Here is an 18,160-nt window from a genome sequence, read left to right as displayed (position 1 = left end):
TAAAAGTCTACAGATTGCTTGAAAGCAATCGTATCCCAAAAACCCAGGAAACTTGACAAAACACAAGGAAATTGATTGTTTATTTTTAATGCTTTGTATTCTTGACTTGCTGCCCCAATAATCTTTATCTCCCCATCTTCCTCTGTTCACATTTAAATAAATTTACAATTTTCTTCATCGACTTGTTTCAATTTAGGCCGAAATATTAAAGAATAAAAACTGGCATATCTAAAAAAAAAATATATAATATTTCACAAACTCTAAAACAAAAAGATTTTATTTTTCTCACAAATTACATTTAACAATTGTGTATAGTATGATGGTAATACATGTTTACTCTATACAAGGTCAAATAAATACATTCCATAATGACCTTGACCAGGACACAATAACCTTGAATACAGCTGTCAAGGTCATTCACTTATCTTGACCATTTGAAGTCAAAATGTATTTCTATATATATGTTTATATATATATTATATGATATATACAAATGAGCAATCAATTGAAGCACAAATGAATTTGGCTTTTATGGCACAAATTAAATCTAAAACTTAGGAATAAACTAAAACTTGAGTAAAACAAATGTGAATAGCTTTTTGTTAAATATAAAAAAAAAAGCATACATTGAAGTTGATTATATCTGATTTGAATTGAGAATCAAAAATATATATACAGTAGTATCTGTGTATAAATATTTATCTTTTGTGCGACTATCATAATCCTTTGAATACAAGGTATGGCCAATAACCCCTTATTTTTTTATACACCAGGGTCTCCCAAAATTGTTTTCAATCTTTATTCAAATTTACAGTATCACAGATTTATGTGTTTACTTACAAAGTATGATAAATATTATATAGTTTTCATATTTCTGAACATTTCCAATTTTTACTGCCTTAATGACTAAAAAAAATTGATAAAGTGATACTGCTTTGGTCAAAACAAAAACCTAAAAAGATAGAAAGAAATTTATTGTCTTTCAAATATTAAAGTTTTAAAAACTTGGAAAAACAATTTTCCTCATAAAATTAAATCCAGAAACATCCAGGTTTTTTTTTTTGTGGTGTTTTAAATTGCATCCAAATTGTTTAGTGCTCAATAACAATTAAAAGTTATTGGCAAAATCAGGAAATCTTTCAATGTATGTTATTGACACTAAAATTCCAAGTAACTCTAGGTACTATGAACTTTCTGATTCTGAACCAACCATTGAAATAAATACAGGGGAAATTGGCCATACCACTTCAATATTTCATTACATGTTACATATACATATATTTCTATTCTAATCTATTCTTAATCTGTATCATCCACAAAATGTATCCCCATTTGATTAAAAAATACATGTTTAGTTGCAGATTGTATTCTGATATCTAGAAGTCTTGAGTTATCTCCTAAGTGTGTACTACAACCAGTTTATTCATATCTAATATATATTTTCCTTTTGTAAAATCTTATCTTTACTTTAGGATTTATAGTGATCTAAATTCATTTTGAAAATCTTTATTATGAAATAAAGGAAAATGATATAAAATTAATTGAAAATTGTATGTGTTTTAACTTTGCAAATATGTTTTGAAAAAAGATATTTGAAAGTGAACTCATGTTTTCTTTTTTTGAACAAATTTTAAACAACTAATCAGTCATAACATTAGCTAAGTGAAAGTGTTAGTACTTAAATTAGTCTACAAAAAAATGATATCATTACAAATGCAACATGAGGTGACGATTTATCTACAATGATGATAATAATATATATTGAAGAGGCACACACTGTTGGCTATCTGTTTTTTCTGACGGCTAATACATTACAATAAATGGGAGAGGATAGGAAGGGACTTCAAACAAAAAACCTTGTGATCTTGCCAACATCAGATGGACTCACAACCACACAAGACCCATGCCCTGTTTCTAAAATATAGGATTTCCATTACTATCCATCCACATTCATTTTAATAGACTGTTTCCTATGAATATTCAAGTTCAAGTTGAAAGCTAATAGCTTATTTCTAAGTTCGAATCAGCATTTTATAACAAGTAATTGCACAAATGAAAATTAAACAATATATTGAAACCACTAAATAGCTTGACAATTTAATACAAATTGTTGTGTTCTCAAGAGGTTGTTTCCCTTTCGTTATATTGACTGCAATTAATTGTGAGACCCTCATTATATACAATATTATATAAACCTTTATTAGAAAACACAGTGGCACATTGTCATCAAATTTACATTTCTGTGAACAGACAAGAAAAAATTGTCAAAGTTCAATTGTGTATCCATGACATATTGATAATTATGCAATTTCTTATTTTTTTTTACAGAAATAAAATATATATTTGTGAACAATGTTTTTATATAAAGGCTAGTAAATATTTAAAGTAAGCATACAAAAAATACCACTTTTTGTTAAATAGACTTTGTTTAACCCTTTTCTCTATGTACCATAAGTGTGTTAAAGGTGTTATGAATGTTTTTCATACTTTTTTGTTAGAAATGGGAAAATGAATCTTGTAACCTAATGAGATCATGTTAAAGGGAGAATTAGAACACCTAATGGAAACAAATTAGTTAATACTACAATATATAATTTATGATGTATGCCTTCTTCTAGTTAAGACAATTAAAATAAACAATAAAATGTCTTTATCACATATATACGAACAATAAAATAAAGGAACTTTGTGATTACACCGGGCTTTGGTATCCTATTGTTAGAGGAAATTCATACAAGAAATAGAAGTTATCTTGAAATTTGTTCAATTTTAACTTATACCTTAAAATACAATTACTACATCAGCCATTTTAAATGTTTTCAAAAAATAATATGCTGAAAAAACTTATTTATTCAAATTAGTTGAAAATTGTGCTTTTTTAATTAACTTCCTATTATATACTGTTAATAAAATCCTCTGTACATTTTTTTTTAAATGAACTTTATTTTCAATAATTCAAGTTTTTTTTTATATTGCTGACATTTAAAAAGGCTTTACAAATATAAAAAAACTTTGTTTTTGAAATTATAAAAAAATGTTTAGTAGTATTCAAAATAGATGGCCTACTTTCATGACTTTTAGAACATACAATTTTTTCCCCCATTTATAATATAAATCTAAATAAGAAATTCATTAACTTCAGTGATAAGAATGCAAGTAATAAATGTAAAAGATGAATATATATATATATGAATGTATGTATGAAAATATGTTTCAGCAATCGTTATTGGAAATCTCCTGAGAGGGGTACCTGATTAACTTTAATAAAGCTTAAACTTGAAAAAAAACATTTGATTTTACAATAATGATAATAGACCTCATTAAAGCTGCACCAAATCATGCAGAACTTATTTTTAAAACATAACTGGGATCTACTCATGCTAATGCAACATTATTCAAATAATTTAGAAATTTACATACATTTTTAACTTAATAAAATTCATTGACTGGTCTTTTCTTTTAAATCTAATATTAGATAGTTATTTGTGGTATTCCAAATCTCATTTTACAGATTGTGGGATTGAGAGAGAGAGAGAGAGAGAGAGAGAGAGATGTTAGTCAGGGATGTTTTATTTTCTATAATCTTAAAACTTGTAATACAATGTAAAAAAAAATATTTTTAAATGTTATTATTGTTTTTATTTCTGATTCTCAAGATTTAAGGCCTAAATAAAACATGTTGTGTTTCAGGTTTTCATTTAAATCCACTTATTTTATCCTGAAATTAGTTTTTCTTTTACCAACCATAAAGTTGATCTTTTCAATAATTCTAAAATGGCATCTTACTTTTGTTAATACAACTTCTTGCTTTAAATTACAAATTTTCTGTAAGAAATTGAAATCAAATCTTTTAAAACCTCTTACTAGATTTTTTTCTCTGTCTGATATTTGATTAACAGAATTAAAAACATTACCTAGATAGCTTAAATTTAGTTTCCATGATTTCAATAAATTCAATTTTTACATTAATTCTTAAAACTTCAATTATTTCAGTATACATACATTACGTCCAGTTAATCATATATGTTTGACCAAACCTGGATCCTAGCTGCCAACAAAAAATGGCCTCTCACATTTGTCCTTCCCACAATCCCTTTCTAGCTGACATGAAATTGCTATTTACAATTGTGTTATATACTTAAATTCTATTTTACACTCCAATAATTATATATTTTGTATATACTCATAACATTTAATTTATCTAATATTTTCTTGAAAAATATTTAAATATCACAGAAATAGTTCAGATTAAAAGAACACCATGCCTCTATAATGTATAATGAATAAGTTGAAAAAGAGTAAAAGTAAAGCAAAGGAAATCTGTGCAAGTATATTAAGACTCAATTTTTAAAATCTCTGCATTAAAAACTTTATAACGTAGTATCCCTCTTTCAATAAAAAAGAAGGAAAAAAAGAAAATATATGTCTTTAGAAAAATAACAAGCAAATTATTTGTGTACCAATGGTGATGTCTAGATCCTGAAACGAAAATTCAAACTAGGTGGATCTGGATGGGGGGTAATAGAGGATATAGAACTTCTGTGAAAATTTGGTAGTAAGATAATGAATACAGAAATGTACAGAAATTAAGAAACCATGAAATAACGAAAATATCTAATAGTTAACTGATGCTCATGATAATTTTAGAGAATAAGCATTGATTTTAAAGATAAAGAAGAACAATTAAAAAATTTTTTTTTTTTTAAATATTGAAGAATCCCCCATCCAGACCCCCATTAAGTGACTCACAGTCCACTGAGTTATAATATATTGATGTTGGAACACATTTGAACAGATAACAAGCACTAAAACAAAGTTAAAAAACAGTTCTTTAGATTCTATTCACAATATAACGTTTTAACCTTTTTTTACCTATATATACATTTACAGCATTCATGCAAGAAAAACAAACATTGCACTAACAATTCAAACTTTTTTATAAACAAATACACTTGTTATTCAACACACTAATTTCATCATTAGTACACAGCAACATTATTTCATATTAATATATTACAATTATATTTCTATATAAATCTGTATATTTAGGTAAAACATTCTTTAACAAATGATGGATGTAACGCATAACAAAAAGATCGTTCTTATGTGAATTGTAAAATTGTCATTTTAACATAAAACTGCTAGAACTGTAAAAATAATTCATGCCCTAGTAGTATAATTATCATGATCTGGTAATAATATGGGAGCGTAAATAAAGTGAAATTTAAATAAATTAAATATTTCTAACCCCACTTCATGCATTGTCATATTAAAGGGAGACAAATCTTGAAACCTTCAAGTTTAGTCCTCTGTGAGGCAAAAACAGATTTAGACTTATTTATCTCTGAGCTCTGACTGTATAATAATGAAACTTTTTTTATTAAAATTTGGTCAAACTCTGTCATGAAAATATAAAGAACTGCAATTTTTTTTAAAATTACCACAAAATGTAAAATCTTGCATATTCTGAAATTAGTTCACGACATCATGCAAAATATTGAATCAAAATTCATCTAAATTCAATAACACAAAATGAAGGACAGCAAGTATTGCTAATTTGTCTGTAAAATAACAATTTTACAATAAATAACAATTTTACAATACACATAAAAATCAATACAATTAGAAATATCATCATAAATATTACTTAGGCACTGAGGTGATACAGTATGAATACACAACTGAGAAAAAAAAATCAAAACAGAGGATAAACGGAAGTAATATTGTGTTTTGTCTCCTCAGGCAATAACATCTGTTAGGTAGAAAGAAATGTTGGTTATAATAAGAGTTTTCAAATAAAAATCTGCAATATTGCCGCTCGAAAATAATGTCAATAGAAATGAGGTCCATATTGTGGTATGGGAACCCCTAAAAAACATTCAGACCAAAATTTTAAATTGCAGCTGTACATCTTGATGTCCACTAGGCATAGAAGAGTTAAAGCAAATTTAGTTGAATTGTATAAAAGATATAAGAAGATGTGGTATGAGTGCCAATGAGACAGCTCTTCATCCAAGTAACAATTTATAAAAGTAAACTATTATAAAGCTGTTTTCACTGACTAACTGATTAAGAAACCCAACATGACACTGATGACCACTACACAAGATGACAAAAGAATGTACAATGTGTCAATTCAGCTTTCAGAGGATACAGTGATTTTCAATAAGTTAAAAAATTCTATAAAAATAACATTACTGCAAGTACTATACACCTTATCGATAAGGTAACATAATGTATTTTGTTGATTTATAAGCTTAATAAATGATATGATATATTTCAATAAGATTGTTAATTAAATACTTTATAATCCAGAAATGACTAAGCCTTGACTACAGGTGTCCGGCTATTCATACAACCTTTAGACTGACCAGCAGTAGTAACATGCATATGATTTCAGGACAACAACTGTTTGAGTCAAAAGTCATACTCATAAGTAAACCTGGAAGTGGTTCTAAGAATGAAAATTTAACATAACAACAACAGTCCACGGAACACAGTCCATATCTGTTGTGTTACTGATGCAATTTGATCATAGGACACACCCTTAACCAATGTTCAGTTTTTACTATTATTCATCAGTGGTATTTACAGAGAGATATATATATATGAGATCGCTGCAAAATATTTCTACAATGTCATTATCTATAAAACTGCCCTTAAACTGTTAATCAACCCATTTTTCTGTAATTTTGTAGCTGTTAAACAAACATAAGTGACAGTGACCTATTTACAAATGTTATATGAATTTAGGTGACAGTGATTATCTTTTTTCTTTACTTTACAAATGTTTGGTTAACAAAGTTACACTGTATTGTACATTAAATGTCGTCCTTAAACATTGTTTATAAAGTTAACACATTACAGACACACAAACAATGTTAATTCAATAAGCCCACCTTTCAAAAGTGTGCTAAGTACAGTTTTTGTGTCAAATTATAGCACTATAATAATGCACTTATTGTATTCCTCCTTGAAAACTCCCTGTTTTCACATTATACTGTTGCTGAATATCCATCTAACATTTCATATAGAATCTAAATTGTTTTAATATAGTACAAAGTTCTACGCACTTCATAATTGCGTAGACAAAATTATAGCACTAGTTTCTAATAAATATATCATATTCACTGCATTAAGCCAGTTCACTCTCCTGAAATACTTCTTTGTGTAACTCTGGAAACAAGCTTATTGTTTCAGGAGAGTTCATTTTCATATTGTTCAACATCTTAGCATGTTTTGCATTGATTCCCCTGAATATTGGGATCCTTTTCATCAGCTCTATAAATAAACTGTCATAATCTGAAAACAGAGGAAAACAAAAGTTTATATTTTAGTTTGTGACATGCAGCAATATTTAAAATTATATAGATATAGGAGGATGTGGTATAAGTAGCAATGAGACAACTCTCCATATAGTATATTACTCAATGGGATGAAATAAACTGATATTTAGAATGGAATTTTTTTATTTTTTTTTGGTTATTTTTAATGCATAGAATTTGTGTTTTTAGCCAGTTTTACCATGTCAAAATAAACAAAGGATTGTAAAGATTTTAAGAAGTGTGTAAAAGCAATATTGTAAAAATAAATTGCGAGTAGGAGAGGTTATTACATGTATAGGCATATAATTAATACTGACATTGCCAAAAAATAAAATATATTTCTTGTGGCAACAATCGGTTAATATCATGAATTTATTACAATTGAACTTTACAAGTTGTTTTACATTTCAATTAGCGAATAGCATTTTTTTAATAAAATCCAAAATATTCGAGATATATCTAATACAGAAACAAGAACTCCTACCCCTTTTTGGCAATAATTTACTAAACTTATCTGCATAAACAACTTAGTTGAACCCTGCCACAATCTTTGTGTTACTGTTCCAAGTTAGGTTGACCTTGGTTCATGTCTGTCGTATTTTTTTTATTTCTGAACATTTTTTGTAATAAATTAAAACATTTGTTTCTCAATTGAATGGTCTCATATTTTTCATGTCTAGCCTTTTATAGCCTAATATAGGTTATAGGTTTTCTTACTGTTGAAGGCCATACAGTTACCTATAATTGCTTACATCCACTTCATTTGAACTGTAATGAATAGTTGTCTCATTGGCAATCACACCACATCTCCTTATTTTTATGTAGTGTTCCATTATTAGTGTTAATACATGTACTACATTAACACAGTTTTCAGCTTTAATCAAGAATTCCGGTGAAACCACAGTAGAATTTTCAAATACACATTTCAACATTTAATATATGTACATTCTTGTATTAAAAACTAAACTAGAGGGTCTCAAGAGCCTGTATCGCTCACCTGACTCTACTTGGGTTTTTGAAATCATATAAAAAAAGATAAAATTTGGCTACAGTTACAAAACTTGGTCAGCACCTCATAAGGAACATTCATGCTATGTTGGGTTTCATTCCATTTGGTGGTTCTCTAAAAGACGACTTTTGTATGCATTTCCCATAGGGTCCTATGTTAAACTGAACCCCCGCTGGTGGCCATCTTGGATGATAGATCGGCTACAAAGTAACAACACTTGGTCAGCATCTCATAAGAAACATTCATGCTATGTTTTATTTCATTCCATTTAGTGGTTCTCTTAAAGGAGAAATTTGAATGTATTTCCCATAGGGTCCTTTGTTAAACTAAGTCCCCCCACTGGCGACCATCTTGGGTGTTTGATCGGCAACAAAGTAACAACACTTGGTCAGCATCTCATAAGAAACATTCATGCTATGTTTTATTTCATTCTATTCAGTGGTTCTCTAAAAGAAGTCATTTGTATGTATTTCCTATAGGGTCCTATGTTAAACTAAGTCCCCCCACTGGCAGCCATCTTGGATGATGGATTTGCTACAAAGTAACAACACTTGGTCAGCACCTCATAAGAGACATTCATGCCATGTTTGGTTTCATTCCATTCAACGGTTCACTTAAAGATGTCATTTGTATGAATTTCCCATATGGTCCTATGTTAAACTAAGTCCCCTGCTGGCAGCCATCTTGGATGATGGATCGGCTACAAAGTAACAACACTTGGTCAGCACCTCATAAGGAACATTCATACCATGTTTGGTTTCATTCCATTCAGTGGTTCTCTATAAGAAGTTCAAAATATTAAATGTTAACGACGACGACGGACGCCAAGTGATGAGAAAAGCTCACTTGGGCCTTTGGGCCAGGTGCGCTAAAAAGCATTAAACGTCCTCACAATCAAAGTAAATTAGTATAATTTCTGTTTGAATTCACTTACCACTATGATTTTTCTTGATCAGTACATACAAAGCCTGCATTAACAGCAACTGTAACTTCATTATAGCTACAGAGTTTATAATACTTTTTCGATCTACAAATAAACAATATATGTAAGTATATACTTTTTCTAGGATGGGTCAAATATGGTAACCATTTACAACTAAGATTTCTAGGTTAACATTATTATCTTATAACACATTGGGAATTATTTTGAGTTTTTCCCAACCAAAGTTATCAATAAATTTTAGAATTATCTCCCTTATACTACAAAATTATATTTTTCAAAATGTGTAAAATATAAATTTATGCATTTTTCATTTACATGTATCTGACATTTATTTTTTATGCAAAAGAAGGATACGAACTTTATTCTATTTTTACTTCTTTCTTTTAATATTTACAAAAAAATATAAGAATTTATCAAGAAAACGTTATTTTTCTTAAAACCAATTCTAGGTTACAATATATATTAGATTCATAAAACAATATGAAGTTCTGTATTTTGTGTTACCTGGACAAATGATAAGTGTCGCTGTGAAGATCCCTATTTCTCCATCTGTTAACTGTAAAGGATTGAAGGCTTTGGCTACTTTAAAGAACTCCACCAGAAATGTCCCCATTGGCATTCCAAGAACAACTGCCCTGTAACCAAAAAATTAGTACATAGTAAAAGGTTACAATACTGTATATATATTCATTATTCAGCACAAATTCTTTTTAATTACATTATAATACAAAGAAACCAAAAAATAAGCCACTTTCAAATATGGTGTTTTCTACAACTAAGGGAAACCATTGACTTTCAATATCCATGTATCAGAATATACTCTTGTGAAAGGATTTTTAGTACTTCCAACCATTTCTTTTTTTAAATCAATTTTAATGTACATTTTTAGTGGGTTTTTTTTTGGTATATATATATCTGTCAGTTCGGTCAACCAATCAATTCATGTCATTTAAAGTATTTCGATGCCTTAGTTTTACAAAATGTCAGCAAGCTACTACTTTATGTCAATTTCAGATGGATTCCATTTTACTTTTACTGTCATGGTCAGCTGTGAGTAATTGATTTGTTGCTTTATATGTCCACTGACTGGACATGTTGGGCAGCATATTTGAATTCACAATTGTTGTTGTCTTTGTTAGATTTATTTGTTTGCTTGTTTCCAATTGTTAATTAGTTGTGATTTACACATATCTATGGTTGACCAAACCAGCTGTTGAAAGCCAAAGACCAAACCAGCTGTTGAAAGCCAAAGACTATACCAGCTGCTGAAACCCAAAGACTATACCAGCTGTTGAAACCCAAAGACTATACCAGCTGCTAAACCCAAAGACTATACCAGCTGCTGAAACCCAAAGACTATACCAGCTGCTGAAACCCAAAGACTATACCAGCTGCTAAACCCAAATATTGTCACATTTACCTGCTAATTGTCTGTTTTGGTTGCTCACCTTATTTTGTCAATATAATAGAACTATAAACAAATGTGATAAAAGTGCGAGATTTATATAGCTATACAACTGGCTATAATAAATAAAAATATAAAAAAATAAAAAACAGGGAAAATTCAAATGGAAAGTCCCTTATCATGTGGTAAAATCAAAAGATCAAAGACATCAAATGAATGGAAAACAACATTTATGTACCAACAGGTTCTATGAAAAATGTCTATACCAAATCAGGAAGTTGTTTTTTACTCGTTCTGTTGATTGATTACGTTTGATAAAGACACTTTACGGACTTCCCATTTTTGCATTTACTAACGAGTTTGGTGTTTTTGTTATACTTTTGTATAGAAATTAATAAATAAAAAATATTAATCAATCTTGGTATTGAAATCCAAACAGCACTAATCATGCTAATTACAATACTATTATAATTAGTGGTGGCATATCATTTTACATGTTCAGTGGACCGTGAAATTGGGGTCAATACTTTAATTTAGCATTAAAATAAGAAAGATCATATTATGGGGAACATGTGTACTAAGTTTCAAGTTGATCGGAATTCAACTTCATGAAAAACTACCTAAACCAAAAACTTTGAAGCGGGACGAACGGACGCACAGACGAACAAATGGATGGATGAACGGACGCACAGACCAGAAAACATAATGCCCTATACTATTGTAGGTGGGGCATAATTATAACTGAGAGAAAACATGACTGCCATAATTTGAGAAATGAACGTCATACTGAGATAAGTTTTGTGGGAGGATATTTATATGTGGCAGGAATTTGATAAATGACAAAGATATCTTATTTCTTAATAGAAAAATATTGATCTGCATCTAAATACATTGGATTTTGCGTTTTCATCAAGGTTTCTTGGAAGTAAATATTACTTGCTTAATATCAACTATTGATAATATAACCTAATATGCACCAAATGCTATACATCTAAATTATTGGGTCATATATATGTGTCAACATGATATTTTGTGCAGTGTCTTTTTTATGGTGGTATTATCATTTTGTTCAATTTGTAAATTTTCATTTTCAACAAATATCAATATCATTTACAACCAAGCTATCAACTTCAATAAAATAAACACTTTATTTTTCACTTAATAATTAATAAATCCCTTGTTAAAAAATGTACTAAAACAAATTAACATTTAATACAAGTACATCCTTTGCATTAATGGTTATATGAACTTATATTTGGATGAACATTTAACATTGTATTACAATGAGTGTAGTAAATTTTCAATAAAAACCATAAATAGAAGGAGATGTGGGTTTATAAATTACTGTGACATCAACCAATCAACCCATACATTATAAGCCATCTAGAGATGAACATGTTTATTTTAATTTTGGTTCCTTTATGTTTTGGTGTTAAGTGTGACATCCATTTTGGCTAAACTAGTTTACTTTTTTTAAAGGGGCCAGCTGAAGCCCACCTCTGGGATTGAGTTTTCTCGTTGTGTTGAAGACCCATTGGTAATCTTTGGCTATATTTTTGCAATTTGGTATGGTTGTTGTCTCTTTGACATACACAATCGTCATTTCGATACTCAATTTTAATCTTATACTAGCATGACTAGAGACAATTGTCGTTACAATATTTCAAAAAGCTGTTACGAGCTACTATCATTTTTTGACGACTTCTTTCAAACTTTCTGAGTTTTTTTATTTTTTATTTTAAAACCATTGGCAAATTGGAACAAAATTGGTATACAATTCTTGTTTCCCTTTCATTATTTAGAAAATATATCCTTATATATGTTTTTTGTGCAAAAAATTTCAAATGATTCTTTTCAACAAGTTATAAGCATGGTCTAATATATTAACACATACTTACTATACGAGGGCTCAGATCATGTTGGAAAATGGACAAAAATCAATTATATAGCAATTTTAGGAAATAGTATTCTCAATCAAAGTGATTGTAAACACTGAAGGGTAAAGAATGCTCCAATCTATCAGTTATTAGATATTGCATTGGTAACATAGTTGATTTAACAGCAATTCTAAACAAAGGATGATAACTTTACTTTTTTAAAGATGACTTTAACAATGACATCATTTATATATTTAGAGCAATAGCTTTGATTCCTGCATCTTGCAAAAGTTATGTAATTTTCTTGACAAGTGTAACATCATTTTGTACCTTAAATATCTGAGCATATAAATTTCTGGAAATGTTTATGGATAGGATACATAGAATGTTTTCATCAATGCACTATATTTTTTTGTTTCAAAGAGGTAGTGATAAGACTTTGAAGAATTAGATATCAAGTCAGTCCCATAAGGTTTTGATTGCATTTCATGCAATTTTTACCTAAAAATACTACCAATTTCAATAAATGGGAGTATCTATTATTGCAAAACCTATCCCAATTTCAAACTATAAAGTTCTCCTTTTCCATTTACATACTTTGGACATTTCATTTTCATATCTGGATCGAACATCTCCTCTTTCTCTGTGTCCACTAAGTTACACATTCTGACCAGCATCACCTCAAATGACCCTTGCTTTATCAAATTAATCTGGTCCTCCTGACAGATCTCATTGAAACCTGCAAAATACAAAACACAGTGAATCTAAACCGTCCAAAACAAAACAAGAGGCTCCATTGAGTACTAATCTGAAATATATATTTGCAATATTGGTATTCACATAAAAATTAAGATAGAAAATTAGTTTTTAAAAGCATTGATGTTCCTTCCACTAAACTCCTTTGTAACCAGTTTTGGTTTTGTAGTTAAACCAGAAAATGATAAGTACTGCAATTTATATTCATAAAAGCAGTGATTAGGTCTTTATTAATATTTGATGATACAAAAAAAAAAAGGCTGCAATTGTCGGTTTCATTTAAAATCTTTAACTATGAAACATGAAGTGTTACTGCATCTGTAAAATCTAGAATAACGATTTTGATACTATTCCTGCTCTTTTTCAGTAAATATGTTTTTTTAGAACAAGAGTCAAGATAAAATGATTATGTAAATACAAATACTTCTATAGATGCTACAGATGCTAATAACATATACAAGTGATATAGTCGTCTCATATCTGGGTGGGCTTAAAACTGACCATTTGTTCAAGTCAGACGGAAGCCTTTAGCAAAAAAACATTTAAAAGGTGATAATTTCCATTTTTCTAGGAACCTTAAACTTTAATCTAAAATGAACTGTTTCACCCTTTTGTCTTTTACTAGTTCACTTGATAGTCCCATTTTACATATATGTAATGTATTTGACGTAATGGCCTCTTCCATGACCTTTAGGAGACATTTTTTCAATCTACACCTGCCCACACAGCCTTGGAGAGCTGAACAAAACATCACAAGATTCCTGTCCACTAATTAATCATATCTCACAGTGTTGCTGTATAGAAATGGTTATTGATTTCTATCACAGGTATTGTTTCTCATTATTTACACATTATGGTGTTAATATTAAGTACTCAGCATGTTCAAGTCTATAGTAATAAAAGGTCATAATAAAAAAAACTTCATGCCAAGGCAACTGAGAAACATCTGTTCATTTCAAGGGTAACTCATAATGGAATATGTGTAAAGTCGAGGGTTTATGAGGGACCTATATGTAAAGTCAAGGGTATCTGAGGAATATATGAAGAGTAACTGAGCAATATATATGCAAAGTCTAAGGTAACTGGGCAATTTATTTGTAAAGTCAAAGGTAACTGAGCAATATGTAAAGTCCAGGGTTAATTTTAGGAACATATGTAAAGTCAAGTCTTAGAGTAACTGAGGAATATATAAGTTAAGTATGAAAAGGAAATCAATGAATAAATCTTAATTCATATGTAACTCCATGTTATCAAAAAAATACATAAACAACCAGGTGCTCCACAGGGCGCAGCTTTATACGACCACAGAGGTCGAACCCTGAACAGTTGGGGCAAGTATGGACAAAACATTCAAGCGTGATACAGCTCTGAATTTGGATTGTGATCAAATTTTTGACATTACATGGTTTTTTTTACACAAAACAAATGTCAAGATTTTACAATTCAATTAAAGATTTCTTCTTCAAACTTATTTAAATCTAAAATTAAATAGTTGACACAGCATTATACTAAGGTTTCTGACACAGAATGAATGTGGTCTAATGAACTTAAAAAATTTTTTTTTTTGCCTTTGAGCTACTATGCTGTTGAATATTTATCCTCTCAAGATATTTTCTATTTATTTATGAAATCTGAAATGAGAAAAATTTAACCCCCCCCCCCCCCCCCCCCCCCATTTTTTTTTTCACATCCCTGTTTCCCTTTTTCCAAAACTGATATCAATTCAAATTTCTAATGGAGTTTGCAACAAATAAACTACTCTTTTAAATACATCATAAAATATTAAAATGTAAAATAAAGTGCTTGTTATCACTGAATGGTAAAGATTGGTTGGTAGTAAAAGTGAATATACATTGTTTATTGTATAAAACAATAAAAAAAACTTCATCAGCAACATTTTATATTGGCAAATTTCCAACATATATTATCAACTACTATTCTATACAAAGAAAGATAACTCCAATTGAAAATTAATTGCTATTGCACAATATTGTGCAATTAGATATTTCTTGCTATTGTGCAATACTGTGCAATTGAAAATTTCTTGCTATTGCACAATACTTGATATGGAATCCTGATTTGGACCAACTTGAAAACTGGGCCCATAATCAAAAATCAAAGTACATGTTTAGATAAAGCATATCAAATAAGCCCAAGAATTTAATTTTTGTTAAAATGAAACTTAGTTTAATTTTGGACCCTTTGGACCTTAATGTAGACCAATTTGAAAACTGGACCAAAAATTCAGAATCTACATACACAGTTAGATTTGGCATATCAAAGAACCCATTTATTCAATTTTTGATGAAATCAAACAAAGTTTAATTTTGGACCCCCATTTGGACCAACTTGAAAACTAGGCCAATAACTAAAAATCTAAGTACATTTTTAAATTCAGCATATCGAAGAACCCCAAGGATTCAATTTTTGTTAAAATCAAACTAAGTTTAATTTTGGACCCTTTGGACCTTAATGTAGACCAATTTTAAAACGGGACCAAAAATTAAGAATCTACATACATAGTTAGATTCGGCATATCAAAGAACCGCAATTATTCAATTTTTGATGAAATCACACAAAGTTCAATTTTGGACCCTTTGGGCCCCTTATTCCTAAACTGTTGGGACTAAAACTCCCAAAATCAAACCCAACCTTCCTTTTATGGTCATAAACATTGTGTTTAAATTTCATAGATTTCTATTTACTTATACTAAAGTTATGGTGCAAAAACCAAAAATAATGCTTATTTGGGCCCCTTTTTGGCCCCTAATTTATAAACTGTTGTGACCTCAACTCCAAAAATCAATCCCAACCTTCCTTTTGTGGTCATAAACCTTGTGTTTAAATTTCATTGATTTCTATTTACTTATACTAAAGTTATTGTGCGAAAACCAAGAATAATGCTTATTTGGGCCCTTTTTTGGCCCTTAATTCCTAAACTGTTGGAACCAAAACTCCCAAAATCATTCCCAATCGTCCTTTTGTGGTCATAAACCTTGTGTCAAAATTTCATAGATTTCTATTCAGTTAAACTAAAGTTATAGTGCGAAAACCAAGAAAATGCTTATTTAGGCCCTTTTTGGCCCCTAATTCCTTAAATCATGGGACCAAAACTCCCAAAATCAATCCCAACCTTCCTTTTGTGGTCATAAACCTTGTGTTAAAATTTCATTAATTTCTATTCACTTTTACTAAAGTTAGAGTGCGAAAACTAAAAGTATTCGGACGACGACGACGCCAACGTGATAGCAATAAACGACCAAAAAATTTTTGCGGTCGTATAAAAAGGTAACTGAGGAATATACCTAAACTCAAAGGTAACTGTAGCACATATGTCAAATTAAAGGAACTGAAGAAAATATGTGATGTCAAAGGTTACCTAAAAGTATTAATTGAACACATGTAATCAAAGGTAATAATGGAACATATATGCCAACCTAAAGGTCACTCTAGACATATGAAAAGTTAAAATAATCCCTTTCAATTTGACACTAACATTAGAGGTGATGTAGTCCAGAGGACTACCAAGAAAAATTTTTGGGTAGTCCTGGTAGTCCACCTCTATCACCGGTGAGGGCCGCAACGCGGCCCAAACTAGCTAGGGGGGTTTGGGGGCATGCCCCCCCTTGAAAATTTTTCAAAATAAGATGCAATTTCCTGCCATCTGAGCACCTGAAATGCACACAAATGTTCATTTGAGTTTTGAAAATATTTTGGTTTTTTGTTCAGATAAATTAAAGTTGACATTCAGTGAATTAATTTTATTACTCCTGAACTTTTACCGTCAGAAAATTTTGAAAAATGAATGCAAAATCTGCAATCTGAGACAATTTCTAAGGCCTTGTTAGGTGGAGTTATTTGACCTTTTATTCCAGGATTATTTAAAAAAAAAGGATAAAAATAAGTCAAAGTTTTCATTAATTCTTCAAACAGTTTATAAGATTTTTCTTGTAGCGATACAATGTCTTTGTTTGTGAACTAGAGGTCAACTTCATCATCACTGTTGAAAGCAATTCAGTGGATATGTTGCTATTATTTTATAATGGTTATATTCTCCCACTGATAGATTATTGTTGTATTATTTGGAGTGGTTGTGCTAAAAATGAGCTAGTCAGAATAATAAAATTGCAGAAAAGGGCTGCAAGACTTATTTTAGATGCTGATCGACTTTCATCATCAGCTCCACTGTTTAAACAGCTTGGATGGATGACAGTAGAGAGCAGAATCTCAAACCACAAATCAGTTTTGATGCATAAATGCCTTAAGAATGAAGCCCCTCAGGCCTGTATATCTCCCTGAAAAGTTTAAAGAAATGCCAGAAATAAACCAATATTGTTTGAGAAATGCCTCTTGCAAAAATTTACAAGTTCCAAAAGCCAAAACAGAGCTTTATAAGAAATCTTTTATATATTCAGGATCTATTTTATGGAATAACTTACCAATATCCCTGAAAAAATCAACCTCAAGTACAAGCTCATTAAAAAAAGATTTAAAAAAATTACTTGATGGAACATTAAGAAGCTGTGCATTTTTTATATGCATAATAATTTTCACACATTTACTCAAACTTATGATATTGTTGATGCCAATACTATACATGTCATATATGAATTTGTAACTTTTACCTATTTTGAATATTTAATAGTTCATGTATGTGTGTCTGTTTGATATTTTGTAATTGTTTGTTATATTTCATTGTATTTCATGAGGGCCTCAGGGAAGATTAGCTTTACAGTTAACTGTGTAACCCTCTTTAAATAAAGAATTATTATTATTATCATTATTATTAAAACAAAATGCCTTTAATACCATTTTGAATGACATGCATATATGGGTTTTTTTAAT

General features: G+C 29.7%; 1 protein-coding gene and 1 long non-coding RNA gene across 5 annotated transcripts in view; one reads left to right on the top strand and one right to left on the bottom strand.

Annotated features, from left to right (window-relative positions):
• The first annotated feature begins 258 nt into the window (after positions 1–258).
• Positions 259–4,419, top strand: LOC139490085 (uncharacterized). The gene is made up of 2 exons (XR_011656249.1): positions 259–3,593; positions 3,691–4,419. It is a non-coding gene; the product is annotated as an uncharacterized lncRNA (long non-coding RNA).
• Positions 1,610–18,160, bottom strand: part of LOC139490062 (nuclear receptor ROR-beta-like) — a 71,566-nt gene continuing 55,015 nt past the window's right edge. For 3 of the 4 annotated variants that reach the window (XM_071276914.1, XM_071276921.1, XM_071276928.1), the window contains 4 exons: positions 13,157–13,298; positions 9,782–9,912; positions 9,269–9,361; positions 1,610–7,302 (listed from right to left, as the gene is read on the bottom strand). In XM_071276914.1, coding sequence (XP_071133015.1) covers positions 7,136–7,302; positions 9,269–9,361; positions 9,782–9,912; positions 13,157–13,298 — 533 coding nt within the window. In that variant the 3' untranslated portion in view covers positions 1,610–7,135. Of the gene's footprint in view, positions 7,303–9,268; positions 9,362–9,781; positions 9,913–10,170; positions 10,514–10,613; positions 13,299–18,160 lie in introns of those variants that run through there. The other variant, XR_011656248.1, reaches the window with a different exon arrangement.

This window comes from Mytilus edulis, chromosome 1 (assembly GCF_963676685.1).
Source record: "Mytilus edulis chromosome 1, xbMytEdul2.2, whole genome shotgun sequence".
Taxonomy (NCBI): domain Eukaryota; kingdom Metazoa; phylum Mollusca; class Bivalvia; order Mytilida; family Mytilidae; genus Mytilus; species Mytilus edulis.
This window is presented reverse-complemented; position numbering and strand designations above follow the sequence as displayed.